Here is a 27,214-nt window from a genome sequence, read left to right as displayed (position 1 = left end):
TGAATGAATCAGTGTTTTTAAGAATCTGTAAAACAGTCACTGGTTGGCGAGTCTCAGTATAAACAATTCAGGCTGGAGCAGGCCTGATTTTTGCATATAAAGTCTCAGTGCCCTCTTAATCCTAGGACAGCTAGGTTTCCTCTTTTAAGAAGGGAAACATCATAGTAAATAGAGAATCATCATAGCTCCTTCAAGGCAGAATGAGAACCAAGTTCTGCTTTGGATGAAGTGTGGGCCTTCTGAAGCTTTTAAATCTAGAAAGTCCAAGTCAATAGGCCTTTAATGGAAGAGTGCTAACTTTAGTAAAAAGAAAAGGAGTACTTGTGGCACCTTAGAGACGAACAAATTTATTTGAGCATAAGCTTTCGTGGGCTACAATTCACTTCATCAGATGCATTCAGCGGAAAATACAGGAATTTTAACTCACTTAATGGCAAAAATCCATAAGAAGGCAGAGCTGTGAACTATTTTTCCTGCAATACTGAAACCCCATTTAGAAGCTCTAGAACATTAGTGGCTATTAGTAGCTGAGCCTGTTAAGTAGATGTTTGAGGATAATAGATTCAGGAAGCCTGCTTCTGAGGCAATAGCTCTACCCAGTTTCAAGCACACGGCAGGCATAAATTAAAGACAAATAGCTTATACAGTCAGGAGGATCATTATAAAAGCTGGGAAGCTTTACTCATGGCATGACAAAGCCAATTCACAGTATTCAGGCTTCAATGCAATTTAGACTTGAAGCCACCATGAAGTCTCCCAAAGAGGTCAAAATTTTATGGTAGGGAGCCAATGTCCAGAGCTACAGGTTAACAGGACAAAGGAATTGCTTATAGGAAGAATACAGGGCACTGACAAAACCCACAACACTGAGGACCCTCACAAAAAATCCGTATTAAGAGTAATTCCAGAAGTGTACTGTGTATACATGAAATTTCACCCATGTAAATGAGATTTTAAAGTGGTAACTTCCTCTACCTGCCCAATGTCTTTGGTAACAAGTTCCCCTTTCCCAGAAGATCAACTAGCAGCCTCCATTTGAAAGAAGAGATGAGTGGGCACAGGCGGGAGGGGTGGGGGGAGAGGAAGAATTTCATTAAAACTCTGTCATTTTTCCACCTCTTTCAGAAAATATCAGCCCCCATAAACCTCCTAGAATAAGTTTTGGGTTTACTGTCCTGCTTTTGCTGATAAGTTCACTGTTCCCATATAACTGATCAAACAGGACTAAGATAGCTGGAATTAATTTAGAAATTCCAGGTTCTAAATAGAAAGATCTGAATCTCTACCCTGGAGTTTATTTCCTTAGAGTTTATGCACTGGACAGTGATTTCTTTGTTCTACTAGGCTCTGGACACAATTATTTTTCAGAGTTACATTTTTCAGTAAGGCAGAAAGGGGCAGGAATCAAGCTAGGTTGCCAAACCCATGAAAATAATTCAAATTACTGGAATATGTAGCTCCATAAAATTCCTCTTTAGACAATAGTATGGTCCCCCTATTTTTGTCTTAGTCACTTCTCCTAAAACGAAGGATGTGCCAGTGGTTAGGGTGGTGGACTGGGACATGGGAGACTCTGATTCAATCCTCTGTTCTACCACAGACTTCATGCAGGAAGCAAGTTGCTCAGGCTCTGGCTCTGTAAAAAAGGCACAATAGCACTTCCCTACTTCACCGTGGAATTGTGAGGATAAATACATTAAATATCGTGAAGTGCTCACTATACTATGGTAATGAGAGGTGTATAAGAACCTAAGAGAGATCAGCCACTGACGGCAGTTGGTCAGCACTAAGCCCCGTTTTGGGCATGGCCCAGTCTGCTTTATCCCAATGGCCTATAACTTTTGTACATGTCCTCTTAGCTCCAGATTTCCTCCTCCATCACAAGGCTCACAATTGCCATGGAGCAAAGGTTCATCCCATAAAGTGACAGTTGCAAGTTAGCGTGCAGCTTTCAGCCCCACTGCTCAATTATTTTTTGTTTGATCTCTTTAGTATGTCTTATCTGTGTCCTTATACCTTTTGGAAACATTTGGAATTGCTACACATCTGACATCACCAGAATAGTTTTCTTATTTATTGGGGTAGCTGCTTTGAGGGAAAACTTTGAATGCACTCCTGGTGTGCTTCATTTTCTTAGCACTCTTTTTCCCCTGCCAAAAACTTAAAGTACACCTGCAGCAAGAGTTGTAAGGGAGTTTCTTTTCAATCATAGTAAAAGTTTATGGTATGGCTGCCCTAAGTGGTTTGTCCACAATGATGTCAGTAGAAGCCGGTGGGGTACTACTCCTTTGCCTACTGAGGAGCAGTTTTCCTTACTCTGAGCTGTGTCAACCATCCCCTGTTGCATTTCCTGGAATCAGACTCAGAGCACGAATAATCAACACAGCTAAGAATGTGACACAGATGAGCAAGACAAAACTGCTTTAAGTGAACTAATGTAAAGTATGTAAAGACTATGACACTGCAATTCAATAAATAGGTTCTTTGCACCACTATTTTAGAGAGGACCTAAAAGTAAGGATGCAGAATAATATGGTAGAACAAGACACTTCACATGCTTACTGATATATCAGTTGATTGTGTTCTGTGAACAGTTATCAGATATTTACACACAAGTCAGTGTTTGGGTTTTTAAACTTTCACTTAGTTCTCTTTCATAGCTAGGTAAAAAGTGGGATGTGGTCTTCCAGCAGAGTGATTTTACATCTTTGACTAATTCATAGGCAAAGCAGAATGAGCTGTCAACCAGATCTCTTAGATCCCATAAAATAAAAGGAATTTTGTCGTACCCTTTATACTAGTTTGTGGTATCTAGCTATACATAACCGAGTTAGCATTTCTGATCTGTAAAGGATATGAAGGATCTATTCTGTGAAGGATCCATCCATAATTCTGTGAATTATATCAAAATCTAAGATGATGTCCTAAATTCTAGACAATTCCTAACTATCTGAAGTCAGCAATAAGCAACTTTCTCAATCTGTACGCAAGGATTCATATTCCATTTTATTTCCTCTCAAACTGCACTTTAAAAAATTCCCTTTGCAAGAGAACTATAAAAGCAAGCCAAGTGCACTTCAGTTGGTTCCCACTTTAATCTTAAAAAACTTAGTTAATATGAACTATTTCAAACACAAATCACACCAAATAAGAGTTAATGCAGAAGAATCCACTAATTAGGCAATAATGATGTTCTGGATAAGTCTACCCTTTTTTCTTATGTCTCACCTCAAACACTGTCAAACTGTACATCATTACGTAGTCGTTTCTTGTGCTTGACAGGAAATAGAGGCAGAATCTCCAGGCGCCTATCTGCTGGGCAAAGTTATTCAGAAGCTCCTCTGGGAAAATCAAGTATCAACAAAACACGTGCATTAATATTCATAAGCTGTCTTCAGACCCAAGACAATATTTGTTTCCATAGCGCCATAAAACTGAATGGAACTTCAGATATTTTTCAAATCTGATTTATCAACTATCAGTTTAATAATGCTCAGACAACCTGAGCTACTTTAAAAACAGCCACAAAAGCTACCTAAAAACCTTTAATGCAACCAAAATGACTAGGTGCATAGTATCAGAATTTGTTGTGTATGATTTTAACATTCCCAAAAGCATAATGTAACAACAGACTTGGGTTAGATTAGCTTGAAATTAATGGAACCTTTAGATCCACAGCACAGATCTCTGTCACCTAAGATAAGACACGGATAACAGTAAGATGAGATAGCAGCAGTAGGTTGTCATACTTTATGTGGACCAGCCACTAGAAGGAGTGGATCTACTTTGCCAGGGGTCTTTACAGATAATTCCTTTGCTGTCAGCAACACTTGGATTCAGGAATCTTGGTTTCAGTTGCAGGTTCTGTAGAAGAATGTGCTCTGGGGGGGGGCACAGATTTTTCTACCTGTGTTCTTCAGCCTGTTCCTTTCCATCACTTCTGGCTTCTTGTCCAAGTCCTCCTGCCCCAGCACCACTTCCACCAACTCCTTGTTCCAGTCTCCTTTCCTTGCCCAGCCAGTTCCAGTATATTCCCAAGCCCTCTTCCCAGCCTTTCCTCCACCTCAGACTCCTTGTCCCCTCTGCATTGTAGTCAGACAGCTTTCTCCTTCACTATGCTGCCTGGAAGTCGGGAGAAGGGGCAGAGAGGAGTAGGGGAGCACTAAGACTACAGGTGAGTGTCTCCCTGCTCTCAACTCCAGTGCCCAGCACCTTCGCAGCTCACAGCACCCAGGAGCAGCAGTTGCAGGAAAAGTCCTCCTCAGCCCCAGGGTTGACCAATCAATGCAGAAGGAATCTTCTGAATTTAGCTGCCAAGCTAAAATCTCTATTGAACTTTCTTAAAAAACATGCCCAAGCCAATGTATTTGCCATGTTTTCAGATATTGCTGAACTGTTTTTTGCTCACATTTTCAAAAAAGAAAATCTGAGGCAGACACCCAGCTTGCAAAATTTCAAGCTTAATAGCTGAAGTTTGGCGAAGTTCTGAGCAACTGAAAACTGCACCTTATATTGGGAAGTGTGAGACAAACCGTAACGAGAGCCAGTGCTACCAGCTCTGCCTCTAACAAATAAGAAACAAATTGCAAAAGCTGGGATACTGGTCCACTTGAAAACGGAATTTAAGGGTTTGTCTACAGGAACGGTTTACAGCAAGCTGGGGCATGAATCTATCTTGCACTTGCCAGCCACAGACTGACTGTCCATGTGGACGCTGCTGACAAGCACTAACAGTTTAAGGAGTTTTCACCTAATCCCATTTCAAAGAGGACTAGATGAATTTGTTAATGCATACAGCCTACACGGACAGTCTGTGGCAGGCTAGCCCGGGATAGATTCACAGCTGAGCTTGCCACAAAACTGAAGTGTCCACGTAGACCACGTATTGCCCTCATACTGACATTCTGCAGTAAAGTTTTCTTTGTTTTAATGCTAATTGTTCTTAGAGCTGCATATACCACTGATGTGGAGCATTATAATCCCCCATCTTTTACAATTTCTCTCAAATGCTCAGAGATTCTGTTTCTAGGATGACCATATCCAATTTCTCTTTTTGTAAAAGTTTGGCCTTGGGGAAAAGCTGCATGGGTTTGTGTTCTACAAGTACATCAAACCCAAGAGTCTGCCAACGATCTCCTTTCCTCCAATGACTGGGTATGTGCGGGGGTGGGGGAGTCATCACCGCCCTTTTTAGCCAGATGGTGAAATTTCAGGTGAAGACAGCGTGCTTACATGCTGAGAATATATTTTCAAGTATAGTGAACCTGAAGGGAATACAGGCTACGTTACTGAAGTCTCAGGTTATAAATCCATAGCCTGTCCTCACAGAAAGGAACCAGAAGACTGTGTAATCCCCTCATTTTTCAGTGTATTGCAGGCCTGATTCATCCATCCTGCTGCCATATTATGCAAGTTATTGCTACTGGTCTTCATAAGCATGGATCTGCTCAGATCTACCAGTATGGAACACAAATATATTTCCACCTGCCATTTTGCACTACCAAGTAGCTACCCCAAATGTGTCAGTGTGGGTAATGTATGCTTCCTCTTTTGGATCTGCTCTCCTACATCTTTCTCATTCCCCTCATAGTACAGAAAAAGCGTCATGCATTTGATTTGCTCTATCACTTGTCACACAGCAGTCTCCTTCACAGGCTCTTCATGAAGTGCAGCAGTTTATAGGCAGAGAAGTTGGTATCCACCCTCACAACTAGCTAAGTTTCCATCAGCCTGGGAAACAAGTTCCCTTCTCACCATTTCCACCTTCAGCAGACAACCGAACTATGGAGTTTTCTGCTGCTGTTGCTTGGAGATTACATATCTAACCCAAAAAATGTTGAGGGAACTAAAAGGGACCACTCCTTAAGATTGTCTGAACTTACCTATCTCACGTTTCCGTTCATTGGTTGTGCAATTGTGGAAAAACTCTGTCATTAGACTCTCCAAAGCACGCAGGGAGGCCTCTTCTGATGCCTGACAATGACATTTAAAGGAAAAGTAGGTCAGAAAGTGCCTCTGATTTACATTCAATTGTAAGTAAAGTTTACTTCCTTATAAGACAAAGTGCTAAGGGGTCCATATAATGCATGCTGGATGAACAGTCTCAGAAACCAAACAAAAGAGCAGCATATTACAGGGTGAAATTTAATATGGAGTCCACAAACTGTAGAAAGGAGCCAACAGCTACTGACAGAGAATATGTCCAGGATGAGTAAAAAGCCTCAGAGGTTATTTTAAAGTCTCATTTGTTCAGTCAAGCTTGTTAATGAGAGCAATACTTTATAAAGCAAGTTCCCCTCCCTTCTAATTACAGATACTTGTTCTCTTTACAAATGTTAGTTCATCCATCAGAATAATTCTTACATGAACATCAGCTTCAGATTAACATACTTCAGAAATTCAGAGGTATTAAGGAACAGCAAATTGAACATAAGACTGGATGCTAAAAGTCCTAAACTCTATTCCCTGGCTCAACGCGTTGCCATGGTCAGTTTACCTCCTCTTTGCTTCAGTCTGCTCATCTGTAAAAAAAAAGGGCCACCGACATACTCCACTTGGCATAGGGAAATAGGGGGATTTAAAGGATTAATGTTCGTACAGAGCTTTGACAACGGAATGCTATACAAATGCTTAATAATTTGATTCAGGGAGGATGAGTTGCCTAATTTCTTTTCCTTTTCTGCCAGCACCAATCAGCTGCAGCTTGGCTTTTAGAAGACTTCAAAGACACTGGCTCAATATGGAGCAGTTACAAGGTAGCTAGAGCTTTATTTCTCTCGAGGCCACCTGTAATAAATGGGACTAATTCATTTGTTTCACAATGTCTGGAGATGGAACGATTGCGTTGAGCCAGAGTTCGGACGATACTTGACCCAACCAGTATGGAGGCACTGTGCTTGCCCTTCTCGTCTAACTCTTATAATGGATATCCTTTAGTTTTATCACTAAGGTTTTGTTATGGAAGAGACATGCCATTCATCATTTCTCCAATATTTTCAGCTAACGCATTGCTCTTTCACTAATAAGAGCACAGACTTAAGCCCAGACCTTCCTCGGGACTATACAAAGGGTAGTTGCGCAGGTAGGCATCTACTGTTCAATCCTATGCCAGGCACAAAAAAATTACACATAAACCAAGGCTTTGCCTACAGTGCTAATTGAAAGACAAAACTTTTGTCGTTCACAGGTGCTTAAAAAAGCCCCTCACCCCCAAAAGACAAAAGTTTTGCCATGGCCAAGTGACAGTGTAAATGGCTCGTTGTCAGCAGGAGCACACTCCTGTAAACACCACAAACCCTGCTCATAGGGAGTGGAAGTATTTGGTCAACAAAAGCGCAGACAAACAGCATTTACATTGCCTGACTCTTAGTGACACGGCCCTGTCGCTAAAAGCTATGTAATGTAGACAAAGTCTTAGGCAGACTAGCACTGTTACAGGTAGTCTTCTGGAAGAAGATCAGTTTGCACCACCTATAGAAGCAGTATGAATTTCTCTACTGCAAAAGCCCAATTCCACATGCTGCACACAGGCATTCAGTTTCCCTAGAGCGCCACTGCAGAATCAAGTTGGAGAGGATAGTTTTAAGCTACCCCACCCACATATTAAGTTGGATTTAGATTTACTCACACGAGAACCAATCATTTAAAAAGAAATTAAGAAAAATACAACTGTTCTCCTAGCAACTGATAATGGATACCTAATAAGACTTAGCATTCTGCTGCTAAACAGAAAATACACATTTTCCTGTTGTCCTTCCTCCATGTAGCTCAGAAATGGGATGCTCCATAGAAAAAGCCACTTGTGATTGTGAAAGCCATCCTGACGGTGAACAATGATATTTAAAAACTTAAACACAATCAAGCTGTAGATCACATTTCCATTTTAAGCAACTGCACAGGCCATTATTTTTCTTCTAAATCCATACAGATTTGCTTCTTTGCAAAAAAGTTGCATGCACAATAAACTTAATCTTCAAGTTGTTCCTTCCAACTGCTACCCCACTTTTTCCATCTGTCTCCCCTCACTAGGTTACAGCAGCAATACTTATGCATAAAGCAGGGTGGAGTTTGAGTGAAGTTTTGGAATAGCCTTCTAAGGGAAGCAGTGGGGGCAAAAGATCTATCTGGCTTTAAGATTAATCTTGATAAGTTTATGGAGGAGATAGTATGATGGGATAACATGGTTTTGATAATTAAATATTCATGGTAAATAGACCTAATGGCCTGTGATGGGATGTTAGCTGGGGTGGGATCTGAGTTAAGCAGGAAAGAATTTTCTGTAGTATCTGGCTGGTGAATCTTGCCCATATGCTCAGGGTTTAGCTGATCACCATATTTGGGGTCGGGAAGGAATTTTCCTCCAGGGCAGATTGGAAGAGGCCCAGGAGGTTTTTCGCCTTCCTCTGTAGCATGGCGCACGGGTCACTTGCTGGAGGATTCTCTGCTCATTGAAGTCTTTAAACCAGGATTTGAGGACTTCAATAGCTCAGACATAGGCGAGAGGTTTTTTTGCAGGAGGGGGTGGGTGAAATTCTGTGGCCTGCGTTGTGCAGGAGGTCAGACTAGATGATCATAATGGTCCCTTCTGACCTTAGTATCTATGAATCTATGGATAAAAAAAATCAATGATTTTTTAAAAAATGGATTTTTTTGATAAAATGATTTTTGAGGAAAAAACCTATCTAAAGATAGTTAAAACTAAGATACATTATAGCTCAAAGATATCATGGAATAGGGATTATAAATTAGAATTCTATAGTATGAGACAATATATTCATGTAATGTTTAAGAAAACCTTTGTAAATGAGTTCCAATAGGGACCCCAATCTTATGAGGTTCCAGGGGCTTCTGTATAGATTTAGGTTAATCTTTTCATCTACCCAATGGGACCCAGTGCTCAGTCTAGAAAATACCATCTGAGATGCTTAGTTTTGCAGTTCTCAAACTGTGGATTTGTGTCTCCAGAGATAACATCCTTCTTAACAGCAAAAGTGTTTAAATAAAGAGAGAGAGAGAGGGGGGTGAGAAATAACAGACCTCAACCCTATTGTCCCTCTGCAAATTCATGTACACAGAGTCAATCCCTTACCTCTCTCTAAAAGTGAAAAGTTTCAAAAAGTTCAATGAATAGAAGATTGTTGGGGGCGGAATAGATCTGGATAAGGAGAAGTCGTCTAGAGATAAACGTGAGAAGGGAGGGACAGGCAGTAGAAACAAAAGTGAAACTGTTTGAGCAGCATATTCCAGAAGGCTTGAGGTCTTTCTGAGTGTAGCCTTCATTGATTTGAGATCTACCATATCATTCTCTCACTAGAAGGGAAAACCTATAATGGCAACAGGCCATAAAAAAAGACCCAGTTTGGGAATATTTTGATGAAGTTCCTCTACCTGTGGGTAACACAGGCATGCGTGCAAAATGCAAATAGTGCAACAAAGAAATGTAAGGTTGCCCAAACGAAACATCATGAGAAGTGTTCCCTCTCAGGAGGAAGCTGTGTTGAAGATGATAAAAGGAACATATCTGAACATGCAGGATCTTCAGGTTGGTAAGCTTTTTTATTTCATACTTCTTTCCTAAGGACTGCCTGTCTTCCTTCTGGAACATTCTTGAATTCTCATGTTTAAGCAAAAAATATAGTTGTTACTCTATGGTACTATCATTTTAGATGCAGTTGGGATAAAAAATAAATAGCTGAAATAGGCAGATCATCCTTTTACAATTTCACCTTTAAAGTAGATCTGAGTGTCAGTGAATGCAATGAGTAATACTAAATGAGCAGTATGGTAATAATAATTAAATAACTGCATTGATTTATTTTGTTTAGGAGAATCCATCTTCAACATACAGGATTCTGAAGGCTATCCACCTTCAAGTTCACCATCATTTTCTATAGTTTCAGAGTTATCTGCCAAGGATAGTGTTTCCGTCACATCATGTATGTCACATATATATGGCTATCACCTGTAGCAAAAAGAAAAAAAAATCCATCATCCAGAAACAACCATAGATAAGTTTGTGATAAGAACCAGCAGATTACAAAAAGAGGTACTTGAACCATGTTAATGAAGTGTGGGTTTTCAAACATATGGAAAGGAGAGTTTGTTGACAGAAGCCAGGCAATTTTTTCATCAGTCATTAAGACCAGGATACAGTCCACCCAACAGAGCACATGTCGCAGGCAAATTGCTGGATCAAGTGTATGAAAGAGAAATTGAGCAGTGTGGAAAAGGTCTAGAGGGTAAAATTGTTAATCTGAGTCTTGATGGGTGCAGCAAGGTCCAGAATGATCCTGTTGTATGTGCTTATGTGACAACAGAAGGGGATGTCTTCCTTACAGAAACACCTGATACATCAGGAAATGCACACACAGCAGAATACTTACAAGTACAAACAAAACTGAAAAAATAAAATCAAATGTCTAGTACGCAGCTTGGTGACAGACAATGCTGCAAACGTATCCAAGATGAGAAGAAATTATTTAGAAGAGAGTCCCAAGCTAACAACATACGGTTGCAGTGCTCATTTGATGTACCTCCTAGCCAAAGACTTCAGTGTTCCAGAAACAAAGGCTAATGTTGAAATTGCAAAATACTTCCGTAACAACCACTTTGCAGTAGCTGCTCTGAAAAAGTGGGAGGAACCAAGCTAACTCTCCCACAGGACGTGCGATGGAACTCAGTAGTGGACCGTTTTGAGCACTAGATCAAGAACTGGCCTAAGCTGATGACAGTTTGTGAACAAAATCGTCAAAAAATAGATGGCACTGTCACAGCCAAAATTCTCAACATGGGGCTTAAGAGAAAGGTTGAACACATGCTGAGTACCCTGAAGCCTATTTCTGTAGCCTTGAACAAAATGCAGGGAAATAGCTGTTTTATTTCTGACGCTGTTGAAATTTGGAAGGAACTGAGTGAGATCTTAAAGAGAAATATGCAATGACAGAGTTAAATTACAAGCATTTAAAAAAAAAAAAAAAAAAAAAGAGTGGGACAAGCACTATCTCCAACTCATTTTCTTGCAAATATTCTCAATACTCGGTACCAGGGTCAAACCTTAAGTGCTGAACAAGAGGAATTGGCTACGACATGGACATCGAGCAATCATCCCTCCATAATGCCAACTATAATAAACTTCAGAGCTAAGGGTGAACCATTCAAGAAATATATGTTTGCTGATGATGTTTTAAAGAAAGTCACACCAGTGAACTGGTGGAAGTCACTTAAGCACTTGGATTCAGAGACTGTTGAAGTGATAATCTCACTTTTAACAGCAGTAGCTTCTTCTGCAGTGTACAGAGAATATTTTCTTCCTTTGGACTAATTCATTCCAAACTGAGAAACTGTTTGGGACCTGACAAAGCAAGAAAGCTTCTTTTTCTTTTCCAGATTATGAACAAACAGGAAAATGAAGGTGAAGACAACTGAGTTAACTGCAGAAGCAAATATTTTAAGTTGACCTGGCTGACATAATCGGGGGGGGGGGGGGGGGGGGGGGTTAAAATATTTCATTTAACTATTTTAGTTAAAAACAATTTTAACAAAAACAAACCTGATTTTAAAAAACTTGAATGTTTAACTAAATTCAAAAATTCATATGCTTGTTTTGTTAAAATATTGTATGTTTGCTGTTGAAGAAAAAAATCCAGAATATACAACGTTGTTGTTTTAGTTAAATAAAACAAATTAAATGTTTGTCTGGTGATGTTCTCCTCCTACTACAGCATGGCAAGAAAATCCTCCAAATATTAATTAACCTGTTGAACTGGAGATAGTTCACCTCCCAATGACTTCATAAATATCTGCTTCAATTACCTTCAGTAAATGAAATAACCAAACAATTATTCATTTTCTGACATAGCTGTAAAACTAGTCTGAAAAGTTTTCAAAATAAATCACTTAAAAATGTATAGTGTGTACCTTCTAAAAATGAAACCTACATCTATCTGAGTTGTGAAGAATATGTATTAAGGTTATAACCACCAACAAGAATGCACTTTTATGTAGAAATCCATGATTAAATTGAGTCTTCCTGACTAGTAATTTAAATCATGATTTCATAGAATCATAGAATATCAGGGTTGGAAGGGACCTCAGGAGGTCATCTAGTCCAACCCCCTGCTCAAAGCAGGACTAATCCCCAATTTTTGCCCCAGATCCCTAAATGGCCCCCTCAAGGACTGAACTCACAACCCTGGCTTTAGCAGGCCAATGCTCAAACCACTGAGCTATCCCTCCCCCCATTAAGTTAAATCAAATCCACCCTGGCATAAAGTCTCAGTCTGAGGATTCAATTTTTTAAAAATTCCACAATAATCAAAGGTTTCAGAGTAGCAGCCATGTTAGTATTTTGTATCTGCAAAAAGAAAAGGAGTACTTGTGGCACCTTAGAGACTAATTTATTTGAGCATAAGCTTTTGTGAGCTACAGCTCACTTCACTGGCATGGATCCGATGAAGTGAGCTGTAGCTCACGAAAGCTTATGCTCAAATAAATTGGTTAGTCTCTAAGGTGCCACAAGTACTCCTTTTCTTTTTTTTGAAAATAATCAAAGTTGATTACATAATATATCCACAATGACATTTCCACACATTCCTTTCTCTCTGTAGAGTGGAGTGCATACTGTTTTATATTCTTCCCTCCCCTACATGCTACCCGATTAGATTTGAATGTACAAATTCAGCAGTTTAGTGTACACTCTTGCAATTCATCCCTTGCTACTGAAGGGCAAACTTTACATCTCAATACCTGCTTCAGATGTCAAATAGGGAAGAATGAATTGTGAGTTGTCAAACTCTGACCACAGCAATATGAAGCAGCCAATTTCCTTCACAGCAGAAGTGTTTTTCTTCCTATCCCACTGCCCAAATGAATAAGGAAGGTCTCTCACAAGAAGATTACACTGCAGCCACCCACCCACAAAAGTGCTAATATTCATCCAGGAGCATCAGGACTTGCATTGTTTTGGTACAATCAATTCTACACTTTTCAAGCTTCTTGATAGCTCTTCCCGTCTTAAGAACTGTTAATGCACAATGGACAATTTAAGAAAACAGATGCTTGAAGTGAGGCTCCTAGTTACATTTTTTTTTTTTTTTTTTTTTAAAGTACTGAGGACTTGGCAGCTTATCCAATGACTAATGGGAGATACTGGGCACTTTGCAATTTTGGAAAGTCAGTTCACATATTCAAGAGCTTAACTCTCTGCACCTTTTTTTGTTTTCCTTCTTTAAATCTCAATCTATGCCTTCATTATAAAAAACCTGAAGAATACAACACAAATTTAGTGTTAACATTTGTTTTGAGAAAGCTAGTTTTAGCAATCCCATCCATGGCTATCTATTTATTCATCATGTGGACAGCTGCTATAGGATATGGGTACTCTATTCATAGGTTTGAAATAGTACAGGACAAACCAGGAACAAACAATGCAGTATCCCCCTCAAATCTTCCCTTCCTACGAGTGCCACACACTGGACAACAAGGCTCCTCAGAACTGCATTTTATGGAAAGCCCCAACAAACATTTACTTCAAAAGTGTGCTCTAAAGTTACTCAGACTAAGATACATTTGGGACAGAAAAAAACAAGGACCCCCCAGCGTGACTGTTATGCTCCCCAGCTTGAAAGATACACAAAGCTCAAAGTTTCTATCAAAGGAAGGTGGCATGGCAGAAATGGCCTAGGTTAACTGGAACCTAGACCATTAAGGGCTTTGCAGACAGAAACCAGCACCCTGAATTTCTCCAGAAGTGAGCTGTCAGTAGGTAGACAGTACAAGTGTAATACACCCTTGCCAGTCAGATCTACTTAAGTGGGCAGCAGTATTCTGCATTTGCTAATGTTTCTGGGTAGCTTTCAAGGTTAGCTCCACATAGTGTGCTGCAATGATTTCCACACATGGGTCACCTTGACATAAGAAAGAATACACTCCCTTCTGAAGGCTGAGTAATGGAATCTGGGCACTGCCCTGAGGAGACGGACTGCTGAAACTAATTTCCTTGCCGTACCCTTGTCTGGTCTTGTTGTTTGAACCCCAAACAACTGGAGACCACCAGGTGCTCCTGAAGATAGCCTCCAACTCTCACCTCGATGACCTTCCCCAGAAAGACTTGAGACTGGGCTGCAACTGGCAAGATTTCCAGTTATTCTCTGTAGAAGCTGGCAATTCACTTTACCTTGGGGGAGGCATTAAAAATCCCCATCAATAAAGAACCACAGTATTCCTCACGCACTTTCACTAACTGCAAAGGGGATAAGAGCCTTACTCTTCGCCAGTGTATCAGATATCTCTAATTGAGAAACTGGTTAGAACTTTTAGGGAAGAACACTTGTTCCCTCCTGCAATCTCAGTCCGGGGGGAAAAAAGTTCGACATCCAATCAATCCTGTTTGCAAAGCAAAAAGAACACCCAAAATAGTTCCATTGGTTGGAACTTCCCAGATACTACAACAGAGGCGTGACCAGCCTCAGCCTCACCACAGCATAAGAGTACACAAATTATTTATAAGGCGGGCAGGCAGATTCAGCACACCAAACTTTTTGCAAAAGATGTTTCATCCCCCTATCCCCCTGCTTCATAAATTGTAGCTGACCAGTTAACAATGGTGCCCTGAAAGGACAATCGAGGAACAGGTGTTTAGGAACAAGGACACTGGTAGTCAAACAGATTGCTGTATCTCACCATGACATCCACACACTGATCCCAGAGAACGTTTGAATCCAGTAGGATCCACGTCTTATGGAGAGGTTTGTCACAGCTGGTCCACCTTGACTACTTTGTGGGGTAGTAGTAATCAGACTATAATAGTGTTGAGCAATGCAAGTTAGGAGAGTGTTTAGAACTGGGGCTGTCGATTAATCGCAGTTAACTCATGCGATTAACTAAAAAAATTTAATTGTGATTAAAAAAATTAATTGCAATTGATCACAATGATCAATAGAATCCCAACTGAAATTTATTAAATATCTTTAGATGTTTTTCTACATTTTCAAATATATTGACTTCAATTACACAGAATACAAAGTGTACAGTGCTCACTTTATTTTTATTACAAATATGTGCACTTTAAAAATGATAAAAGTAGTATTTTTCAATTCACCTCATACAAGTACAGGAGTGCAATCTCTTTATCATGAAAGTGCAATTTACAAATGTAGAATTCGTGTGTTACATAACTGCTCTCAAAAACAAAAACAAACATAAAACTTTAGCACCTACAAGTCCACTCAGTCCTACTTCTTGTCCAGCCAACCGCTAAGACAAACAAGTTTGTTTACATTTATGGGAGATAATGCTGCCCGCTTCTTATTTCATCACCTGAAAGTGAGAACAGACGTTCACATGGCACTTTTGTATCTGGCATTGCAAGGTATTTATGTGCCAGATATGCTAAATATTCATATGCCCCTTCATGCTTCGGCCACCATTCCAGAGAACATGCTTCCACGCTGATGATGCTCATTTAAAAAGTAATGCGTGAATTAAATTTGTGACTGAACTCCTTGGGGGAGAATTGTGTCTCCGGCTCTTGCTTTTCGCACATTCTGTCATATATTTCATGTTATAGCTGTCTCAGATGATGACCCAGCACATGTTGTTCATTTTTAAGAACACTTTCACTGCAGATTTGACAAAATGCAAAGAAGGTACCAACGTGAGATTTCTAAAGATAGCTACAGCACTCTACTTAAGGTTTAAGAACCTGAGGTACCTTCCAAAATCTGAGAGGGACAAGGTGTGGAGCATGCTTTCAGATGTCTTAAAAGAGCAACACTCCGATGCAGAAACTACAGAACTTGAACCACTAAAAAAGAAAATGAATCTGCTGCTGGTGGCATCTGACTCAGATGATGAAAATGAACATGCACTGGTTCACACTGTTTTGGATAGTTATCAAGCAGAACCCATCATCAGCATGGACGCATGTCCTCTGGAATGGTGGCTGAAGCATGAAGGGACATATGAATCTTTAGCCCATCTGGCAAGTAAATATCTTGCGACGCTGGGTATGACAGTGCCATAAGAATGCCTGTTCTCCCTTTCAGGTGATATTGTAAAAAAGAAGCGAGCAGCAGCATCACCTGCAAATGTAAACAAACTTGTTTGTCTGAGCAACTGGCTGAAAAAGAAATAGGACTGAGTGGACTTGTAGGCTCTAAAGTTTTTACATTGTTTTATTTTTTGAATGCAGGGGTTTATTTTTGCACATAATTCCTACATTTGTAAATTCAGCTTTCATGATGAGAGATTGCACTACACTACTTGTAATGGTGGAATTGAAAAATACAATTTATTTTGTTTACAGTGCAAATATTTGTACTCAAAAATAAATCTAAAGTATAGTTTGTATTTTGTTGTAACAGAATTCAATATATTTGAAAATGTAGAAAACATCCAAAAATATTTAAATAAATGGTATTCTATTGTTTAACAGCGCGATTAATTTTTTTAATCATTTGACAGCCCTATTTAGAACACCTCTCATATTGAAATGTGATAAGAATGTGAATCATTTCTTTAATTCCTACTCCCTTCCCTTTTCATTATCTTATGAAGTTTACCATAGATAGTTTTATAAGGATTTTTTAGAGGTGTGTAGATATTTACTCAGACTAGCTATCTGCTAATCCAAAGTCTTCAACCTATATGACTAGAAAACAACTGATTCATAGTTATAGAAAAGCATAATTCCCTCCTTTACTTCAAAGAAATAAAAGTTATAGTTTGGCACCAAGTAGTTGTGGAGTCTAGAACACTGACCATCCATCCGCAAAAGTTTCCAGGCATTCAAGTAAACTAGGTATGTAGGCTAATTTCAGCGCTATCATTCTTTCATTTTATTTTAAGGCTTGACAGCAATTAAATGGATATCCAACCTCTAGTTATTTTCTAGGTCAACAGGATTAAGATTTGCCAAAAATTGACAGCTTAGATTTTCTAAACCCTGATTTATTGTAGCTTATAATGTCACTGACATTTTTAATATTTAAAAGCCACATTCGGTATTTTACTGCAATATATAGTGTATTGTTTTAATCATAATATGAATTATTATAGGTTAAAGCTAAAGACAGTGTGGGACTGACAACTAATTATGAATCAAACTGTTTACAGCATTTTCAGTAAAGTATGCCAAGATGCGAAATTCAGGCAAACATTTGAGCCTTCATATTTGAATTACACCACCATCCAGTGGAGCACCAAAAACTGTCTATATTCAATTAAGCAGACAAGGTGAGTGACATGATAGCTTTCATTGGACCAGATGCTATTAGTCAGAGACACTCTAAGTAAGTTTCCCAGACCTGAAGCTGAGCTTTGTGTAGGCCAGGGGTCGGCAACCCTCAGCACATGGCCTGGGAAAGGTGAACCATGGCCACAGGGGGCTGCGGAGGGGCCATGCCTGCAGATGGTCAACGTAAACAAAATGTCTCGCAGCTTACTCTGATGGGCCATGTGCAGAAGGTAGCCGACCCCTGGTGTAGGCTCAAAAGCTTGTCTCTCTCAGTAACACAAGTTATTCTGATATAAGATATTACCTCACCCACCTTGTGTCTCTAAAATCCTGGGATGAACATGGCTACAACAACATTGCATGAATCCACTTAAAAAGGTCTAAAGCTTTAGAATTTGAAAGAATCAGATTTATCTTAAATATGAGTTTGTTTCAGATGCAATCAAGATAGAGAGTACCCTTTTATTTCCCCAAGTAAAGAAACTACGGTGGTTGAGAAAAAATTAGAAACTACTTATTACTTTATAAACAATTTAAAGTGTTCCCCTGGGAGGCTTTTCCATTCTAAAGGTTTTTGGGTTTTGTTTCCCCAGTATCACCTTCTTCCTTCATTTCACATTGTAAAAAGCTTAACTAAATTTTCACAAATTCGAAACTAAACCTAGATATTAGGCTTTCAGTTCCTCCACCCCAAAAAACATTGTTCCTATAGAGATGATTGAATTATTCAGGTTTTGCTCTCAAGATTTAATGCTTTTTAAAAGGAAGTGAATATTTTTAAAAGCTTGTCTCTAATGTTTTCCCATACCAACACAAGCTGTTAACCTTTTAATGTTTGCTATTAACAGCTCAGGATAGAATATTGATCAGGACAAGAACTATGCTCTAAATACGGTGCCTGCAAGCTGATGCCAAACATTTTTAAGAGGAAGCTGGTGTCTCTTGTTGCTTTCCTTAGGTATGAATTTGAAGACACGCATATCCCGGTAAGAAAAAAAAAAAAAAAACAGATAAACCTACTAAAAGCTAAGTGTTCTTACAAAATGTTAACTGCATCCACAAATACAACTTCAGCTGTGTGTCAGACAGAGCTGGGGCAGTTTCCTCTGACATTTGAGAATGGTTTTATACCCTGCAAATCACACACCTTGAATGTTACAGTTCATCCAGTGTTTTGTGGCACAATACTGATGGTATCTTCCCTCTCAAAATGAAGCTGAAGGACAAAATCTCTCTTGTTAAGTAATCTGCCTCTACCCCTACTCTAGTCACATTTTGAATCCAAACACCCATTCCAAGTCTTCCAGCCTTGTTTAATACCATCATGTGTTGAGAGGTTATGACAGCAGAGATATTTTTCAGAGGCCACTAGACTTACTCCTTGGGCCAGTGAGTGTTGGGTAAATGGCCTCACCATATACTGTAAATTAACAAGCTTTGAGAAATTTTAGCCACCTACTAGTCAGAGGACTAAACCCAGTGTATTAAAAATGCAACCACTAGGATCTTGGACATCATTCTTATGTCACCTCCCTCCTGCCCCCCCTTGGACCTGGTCTACACTACGAGTTTATGTCAGATTTAGCAGCATTAAATCGAATTAACCCTGCACCCATCCACGCAACGAAGCCATTTTTGTCGACATAAATGGCTCTTAAAACTGATTTCTGTACTCCTCCCCAACGAGTGGATTAGCGCTGAAATTGACATCGCCGTTTCGAATTAGGGTTAGTGTGGACGCAATTCGAAGGTATTGGCCTCCGGGAGCTATCCCACAGTGCACCATTGTGACTGCTCTGGACAGCACTCCGAATCTGATGCACTGGCCAGGTGTACAGAAAAAGCCCCGGGAACTTCTGAATCTCATTTCCTGTGTGGCCAGGCAAGCTCATCAGCACAGGCGACCATGCAGTCCCATAATTAAAAAAGAGCTCCAGCATGGACCGAACCTGATCACCGTATGGGGAGAGAAATCCGTGCTATCAGAACTACGTTCCAAAAGATGAAATGCCAAAACATTCTCCAAGGCCATGAGGGACAGAGGCTACAGCAGGGACGCAACACAGTGCCACGTGAAACTTAGAGGAGCTCAGACAAGCGTCCCAGAAAACCAAAGAATCAAACAGATGCTCTGGGACAGAGCCCCATACATGCCGCTTCTACGCTGAGCTGCATGCAATTCTAGCGGGGGCAACCGCCGCTACCCCACCCCGTCCGTGGACTCCGATGGACTCTGTGGACTCTCCACCATGGCTGAGGATTTTGTGGATGGGGAAGATGAGGAGGATGACAATGAGCTTGAGGAAAGCACACCGTTTTCCCCGACAGCCAGGATCTTTTTATCACCCTCACTGAAATACCTTCCCAACCCAACCAAGCTGGAGAAGGGACCTCTGGTGAGTGGACCTTTTTAAATATAATACAGGTTATAAAAGCAAGCATTTTTTAATGATTAAGTAGCCATGAGGACTTGGGATGCATTCGTGGCCAGTACAGCTACTGGAAAAGTCTGTTAACATGTCTGGGGATGGAGCAGAAATCCTTCAGGGACATCTCCACGAAGCTCTCCTGGAGGTACTCTAAAAGCCTTTGTAGAAGGTTTCTGGGGAGAGCAGCCTTATTCCGTCCTCCATGGTAGGACTCTTTACCACACCATGCTAGAAGCAAATAATCTGGTATCACTGTATGACAAAGCTTGGCAGCGTACAGTCCTGGTGTTTGCTGGCATTCAAGCAACATCTGTTCTTTATCTCTCTGTTATCCTGAGGAGAGTGATATCATTCATGGTAACCTGGTTGCAATAGGGGAATTTAATTAAGGGGGCATTCAGAGGCGGTGGCTGTTCCTACTGGGCTGTTTGCCTATGGCTGAAAAGAAATCCTCCCCGCAGTTAGCCACGTGGTGGGGGCATTGGTGCTGAGCTGTTCGCGTTTGGCTAGCAGGAATGTTCCCTGATATCAGCCACACGGTGGGGTGAGGGGTAAAGCGATCATCCCAGAGAATGGGGGGGTAGTTTGTTTCTGCTGCTGCACGTTAACAGAAAAACTGCAGCACTAAATGGCCCACTCAATGTGCTTTGCTTGGTATGGGAGAGGAGGGCGCTGCTGTTATGAAGGTTGCAGAAACTGAAAGACTATGGCTTACCATGGTCGCCTACAAGCCGAATACTGTTGCAGCACTGAGTGTGTAATCTAACATCAAAGCTGCAGGCACTCAATGTAAGATGCAAAATGTGACCTTGTACCAAAAATCACATGTGCTATGTAATGTGGATAGTGTTGTTCACCATGAAAGAGTATAGCCATTGTTCTGTAAAACGTACCTTTTAAATACTTCACTCCCTTTTTTTCCTCCAGCAGCTGCAAATGTTTCAAGCCTCCCTCCTCCGTCCCAAAGGCTACCTCAGATAAGGCAGCGAAAAAAACGCACGCGCAGTGAAATGTTCTCTGACCTCATGCAGTTGTCCGGCATTGACAGAGCTCAGCAGAATGTGTGGAGGGACACAATAGCAGACTACAGGAAAGCGGCCAATGAACGTGAGGAGAGGTGGCGGCAGGAAGATCAGAGGAGGCATGATGCAAAGCTGGGGCTATTGCGGGATCAAATGGATATGCTCCGGCATCTGGTGGAGGTTCATGAACAGCAGCAGGATCACAGACTGCCACTGCAGCCCCTGTTTAACCGCCCTCCTCCCCAAATTCCATAGCCTCCTCACCCAGAGGCCCAAGAATGCAGGGTGGGGGGAGGCTCCGGGCATCCAACCACTCCACCCCAATGGACAGCCCAAGCAACAGAAGGCTGTCATTCAACAATTTTAAAGTGGCCTTTTCCTTCCCTCCTACCCTCCTCCCATAACTCACAAGGAAGCCCGAGTGGGGTATCTCCCTCTTTTTATAATCAATTAATAAAGAATACATATTTTTTAAATGATAGTGACTTTATTCCTCTGCAAGCAAGCTGTGATCGAAGGGGGGAGGGCGGGTTGGCTTACAGGGAATTTAGAGGCAACAAGGGGGTCGGTTTTCAATCAGGAGAAACAAACAGAAGTGTCACACAGTACCCTGCCCAGTCATGAAACTGGTTTTCAAAGCTTCTCTGATGCACAGGGCTTCCTGCTGTGCTCTTCTAACCGCCCTGGTGTCTGGCTGCGCGTATTCAGCGGCCAGGCCATTTGTATCAACCTCCCACCCCGCCATAAACGTCTCCCCCTTACTCTCACAGAGATTGTGGAGCACACAGCAAGCAGCAATAACAATGGGAATATTGGTTTCGCTGAGGTCTGAGCGAGTCAGTAAACTGCGCCACGAATCCTTTAAACGTCCAAATGCACACTCTACCACCATTCTGCACTTGCTCAGCCTATAGTTGAACAGCTCCTTACTACTGTCCAGAGTGCCTGTGTACGGCTTCATGAGCCAGGGCATTAAGGGGTAGGCTGGGTCCCCGAGGATAACTATAGGCATTTCAACATCCCAATGGTTATTTTCTGGTCTGGGAAGCAAATCCCTTCCTGCAGCCATTTAAACAGACCAGAGTTCCTGAAGACACTAGCGTCATGAACCTTTCCCGGCCATCCCACGTTGATGTTGGTGTAACGTCCCTTGTGATCCATCAGTGCTTGCAGCACCATTGAAGAGTACCCTTTGCGGTTTATGTACTGGCTGCCCTGGTGGTTCCACAGTCAGGGAATCCCATTGGAGCAAAGCCATCTTGTATGACCTGCACATTTCCCAGAGTCACTACCTTTGATAGAGGCAGCTCAATGATTGCATTGGCTACTTGCATCACAGCAACCCTCACAGTAGATTTGCCCACTCCAAACTGATTACCGACTGACCAGTAGCTGTCTGGCATTGCAAGCTTCCACAGGACTATTGCCATTTACTTGTGAACTGTGAGGGCTGCTCTCATCTTGGTATTCTTGCGCTTCAGGGCAGGGGAAAGCAAGTCACGAAGTTCCATGAAAGTGCCCATACGCATGAGAAAGTTTCGCAGCCACTGGGAATCATCCCAAACCTGCAACACTATGCGGTCCCACCACACTCTGCTTGTTTCCTGGGTCCAGAATCGGCGTTCCAGAGCATGAGCCTGCCCCATTAACACCATGATCTCCAAACTGCTGGGGACCGTGATTTTAGAGAAATCTGCGTTCATGTCCTCATCACCGCGCTGCTGTCACCTCCTCACCTGGTTTTTCAGGTGATTGTTGTGCATAAACTTCACAATCACGTGCGAGGTGTTTACAATGGTCATAACTGCTGCCATGAGCTGAACGGGCTCCATGCTTGCTGTGCTATGGCGTCTGCTCGGGCAATCCAGGGAAAAGGGCATGAAATGATTGTCTGCCATTGCTTTCACGGAGGGAGGGAAGGTTGACTGATGACATTTACCCATAACCACCCGCGACAAACGTTTGGCCCCATCAGACATGGGAGCTCAGCCCAGAATTCCAAAGGACAGCGGGGACTGCGGGAACTGTGGGATAGCTACCCACAGTGCACCGCTCGGAATCTCGACGCACGCCACAGTACTGTGGACGCACACCGCCGAATTAATGTGTTTAGTGTGGACGCATGCACTCTACTTTATACAATTGTGCCAGCCTGAACCACTGGCTGCCACATTTCTCTCCTTTGCGCATTCTTCCACACACCCCCTTATATATGAAACACTCAAGTGAAACAGCTTGTGAAGCACTACCGTCTCCTCCAAATTCCTCCCCAACATCTATTTCTGTACTGCCCATAGGAAGTAAATTGATAATGGCCACACAGAAAGCCACTGGGGACTCCTGATTTTTTAAAACAGTGATTCAGAACCATGGAACTATTCCAAGCCTATGTAAAAGCATTTTCTTACCCATCACCCTCTCCACCTTTTCAGTTTTCTTTCCAAAGGTCACACAAACTAGACTAAGTTCTTCAACACAGAGAGTGCCTTCTGTGGGGTTTGGACAGCACCAGCCACAATGGGGCCCTGATGTTGACCTGGGCCTTTGGGTACTATGTAATGAATGCAACTTAAACATTTATCAATTTTATTTATTAAAATAGCATTTTTGATGTTTGAGACATCACCCACTAGTGGAGAAACCAGGACGGCCACAGCTCTGATTTCTCATACATTTTAACAGCCATATTATTTCTCCTTATTGAATGTTACAGCTATTTAAAAGACAACAACAACCGACCACCCACTTTGCAGCTCACTTTTAAGAATACTCAATTGAAGGTAAATATCGAATGTATTAAAATACCATGAAAATTATTCACCTCAACCAATTTATATTAAGAACTGGTGGGAAATCTTCAGGTGATCCCTTGAGAACTTGAAGGCAATACAAGGATATGAACAACTCCAAAGAAGCTATTAGAATCAGAAAAAATTAGAAGGGTCACTTTAAGCTCATCTTTTAATTAAACTTTCCTCAGGTGACCTTTAGTGTTAAGGTTTGTTAATAACCCAGCCAAACCCTTACAGACTTTTAGTTCCCTAGATGCAGTTGAGCAAATTATGAAGTGTATTGATAATGGCAGTTTTAAACAGTAATTTGTGACACAACTAAAGCATAGCCCCTGAATTTGCACCATTTATTGATGAAAGGTAGGATCACGAAGCGTAACAAGCATGCTAAATTCTTACGCACCAAATTCCCCATCTCTAGAAAGGTCAAAATGCACTACATGGAGGCAGAATTGTAAGGGGAACAACCAGTATTAAAATTGGCACTTAGACGTTACCTTTTAGTCATTTTCGGAATGACTAATACGATTAGACAGTATGGGTCTACAATGCAATACTAGGCGCTGACACTATGCTGAAAGGGTCTCCTTAACAGTGGGAGAAATATCTGCAAGGCTCAAATGCAAGTCTCCTGTTACAAGTCTGAAACAGTGCATACACCAGCAGAATAATCCCTATATTATATGTACTAAATTACTGATGTACTATTGGCAAATTAAAGGAGTTCTTCAGGCTTCATTCTGAATTTCCTTTTTGTACTTCAAGCACTTTTTTGTGGTTTAACGAATCGAAACTAGAGGAAGCTTCATTTTATGTTCAGAAACAGCTAACACGCACAGTATATCTGAATAGATGAGCAGACTGCAAACACAATCTGGTGATCTGCTCCATTCATGTTAACAGCCAGAGCTTCAGCAATTCATCAGCATGGCACCCCATCTGCAAAACTGACTTATCTCCACACCACTATTTAAGACAAAACCCACTGCAGAAAATTATGAAGAACTATTCCTGTATCTCACAACAACAAAAGTTAAACACATCAGGTGAGGAAGGAGCAACCAGAGCTACTCTCTTCTCCCTCCCAACCTGCGACACAGCAAGATGGCCAGCATGTGAGCTGCTGAGCAGCCACACAGCAGCTATTTGGAATGCTCTGTCACATTAGAATTGCTCCAGGAATTTAACAACACTTCCATTTAAAAGTCCCAGGGCACAGCTCATTTTCTGTTAAAAAAAATAAACACATTTTCTTAGCAGTCACCTAAGGAATAAAAGTGGCCACGGACTGGCCACTTCTGGAGTGGACTGTGCTATGGAAATCTCTCTCTCACATGCAAGAAATTTGTCACTATTAAGTAAAAAATACCATCTTCTGATACGCATAAGTGCTCAAGCCGGCACGACCAGCTTTTAGAATATCTAGGGTAATCAATTATTTTTTGTCAAGGCCCAAATTTCTTGGCCAAGGTATACTCAAGGTTCAGACTCCAGAGAAACATTTTTCACATGGCAATAATAATAATGGTAATAAATAAATAAATAAGATTTCACAGTCCGTTCAAAAGCATCTGGCTGTCTGTATTTGGCCTGCAGTCCACCTGTTAACTACCCCTGATCTTGGGCGGGGGGGGAGGGGAGGTGTGGGGGGGTGTGTCATGTTTTTCAAACCTTCCTGTACAGACATAGTTGGAAACACAGTTAATTAAACCTAAAGCCATGTTTTGAAAAAAAAAAAAAAAAAAAAAAGGCTCAAATGTTCAGGGTCAAATTCTATCTTAACTGATGATTGCATTAGGGCCAATGGTAAATACAATCCAGCTGCTTTTTGGGAGGTGCCTGCTCCTCCTTCTCCTCCATCTGAACAGCGCTGGCACAGTAAACCTTGCATTGCTCTTTAAGAACACATGTGTTCGCTCATAGACCCCAACTAAAGTGTTATATTCAGGGTCCACATTTTCTTTGAGAAACCTGCCAAATGAAGCTAGAAGAGCTGGAATAATGACACTAAGTGGCATATGGATTTGCAAAATAAGTTTTTATATGGCACCTTTACAAACATTAAGCATACGCCACCCCCCCGTGAAATGAATTTTACATCAGCCATTCTCAGATTGTGATCTGTAGGCCAGGGGTAGGCAACCTATGGCACCCGTGCCAAAGGCGACAAGCAAGCTGATTTTCAGTGGCACTCACACTGCCTGGGTCCTGGCCACTAGTCCAGGGAGCTTTGCATTTTAATTTAATTTTAAATGAAGCTTCTTAAACATTTACTTTACATACAACAATAGTTTAGTTATATATTAAAGACTTATAGAAAGATACCTTCCGAAAACATTAAAATGCATTACTGGCATGTGAAACCTTAAATTAGAGTGAATAAATGAAGACTCGGCACACCACTTCTGAAAGGTTGCCGACCCCTGCTGTAGGCCCTTGGTGGTCTGTGGGATGCTGGCTGGTTACAGGATACTGACTTTCCTCCTTGATTCCAGCTGCATTAAGAGATGATTATAAAATACATTACTTTCCCATGTGAGCAATTGCTATAGCTGCCACAAGGATGTTGTGTGATCCTAAATCAGAGGGGAAGTGTCCAAGACAAACACTATTAAGATGTATTCTACACTATGAGAGATTGAAGACCCCGGTACTATACCATTTTATAGATAAGCTGAGGCACAGAGATTGCATGACCTGCTCAAGGTTAAAGTAAATATCAGAGTTAATACGAGAACCCACAGTCCAGCTCCAACCACTACACATTTCTTCAGTGTGTAAACGGGATAAGCAGCTCTTTGCAACAAGTGGAACTGCTTCTTTCTAGCTATCACAGATGAACGGCATGGATCAAATTAGTTAACCCAAGAAAAAGTAAAATAGATGTATGCTCTTTAGAGCTCAGCAGACACTGAACAAAGCCAAATACCTGCCCAGTGTGGTTAACACAGTTGCGAGTTTATGGATGGTGAGATACTACACAGATGACTTGCTTTTTCCTCAGTACCTGTGAATAGTGACTCAACAATTAAAATCCTGTTAATTAAATCTGGAAGTTCATATGCCTAAACCAAACAACTTGGCAGTCCTGCCCTTCATTGCACATCCTCCCTACTACTTGTTACCCCAAATCATTGTGTCAGACCTAAAATAAGAATGGAAAGATCCTGGAGACAGGAACCTTGTCTATTTGTCCTGTAAAGCATCAGAGCACACTTCTGAGTGCTATAAAAAAAATGAAAGGTTAATATAGGAAGTCAATCTGTGATAGAAGTCAGTCACCACAGCTTGAGATCATTTCCCCTTTACCTAGATAAGCACATCTAAAATGCACAAACAAGATCACACAACAGGCCAAACAAATGTGTACAACCAGTTTCCACTTCTAGCTTATCAAGTCCATTGGAATTTTGAGTGAATAAATAAGTGAAAGTTCTCAGAGGCAGGAAACCATATTCAACAGAAAGGGGAAGAATGGTTCAGAGTATCCAAAGATCATCATGTATCCGAAGATCACCAATATTTTGGCCATTGAAAAAGGATTTTTAATGTAAAGTCTGGAATCTTTGTTTTTCCGACGAACCACCACGATTGGCACAGAAGATTATAGGAACAATGCAGAGTGACAGTACACAATGTGAATTAGGTGAGGAATCGCAACAAACTCCCCCAGCTTTGTATTTAAAGTCATCAGCAGCTGAGCATTTTTGTGTGTGTAAAGCTTTTGACTGAACATTC

The 27,214-nt window shown here is 41.1% G+C and overlaps 1 protein-coding gene across 5 annotated transcripts in view; it reads right to left on the bottom strand.

Annotated features, from left to right (window-relative positions):
• The window catches only part of XPO6 (exportin 6), a 113,460-nt gene that overhangs the window by 74,209 nt on the left and 12,037 nt on the right, over positions 1-27,214 (bottom strand). For all 5 annotated transcript variants that reach the window (XM_027834013.3, XM_037909962.2, XM_043523605.1 and 2 more), the window contains 2 exons: positions 5,883-5,973; positions 3,229-3,341 (listed from right to left, as the gene is read on the bottom strand). In XM_027834013.3, the coding sequence (XP_027689814.2) occupies positions 3,229-3,341; positions 5,883-5,973 (204 nt within the window). Of the gene's footprint in view, positions 1-3,228; positions 3,342-5,882; positions 5,974-27,214 lie in introns of those variants that run through there.

The sequence above is a fragment of the Chelonia mydas genome, chromosome 10 (assembly GCF_015237465.2).
Source record: "Chelonia mydas isolate rCheMyd1 chromosome 10, rCheMyd1.pri.v2, whole genome shotgun sequence".
Lineage (NCBI taxonomy): Eukaryota > Metazoa > Chordata > Testudines > Cheloniidae > Chelonia > Chelonia mydas.
The sequence above is the reverse complement of the archived record's forward strand: the minus strand, read 5'-3'. Positions and strand labels throughout refer to the sequence as shown.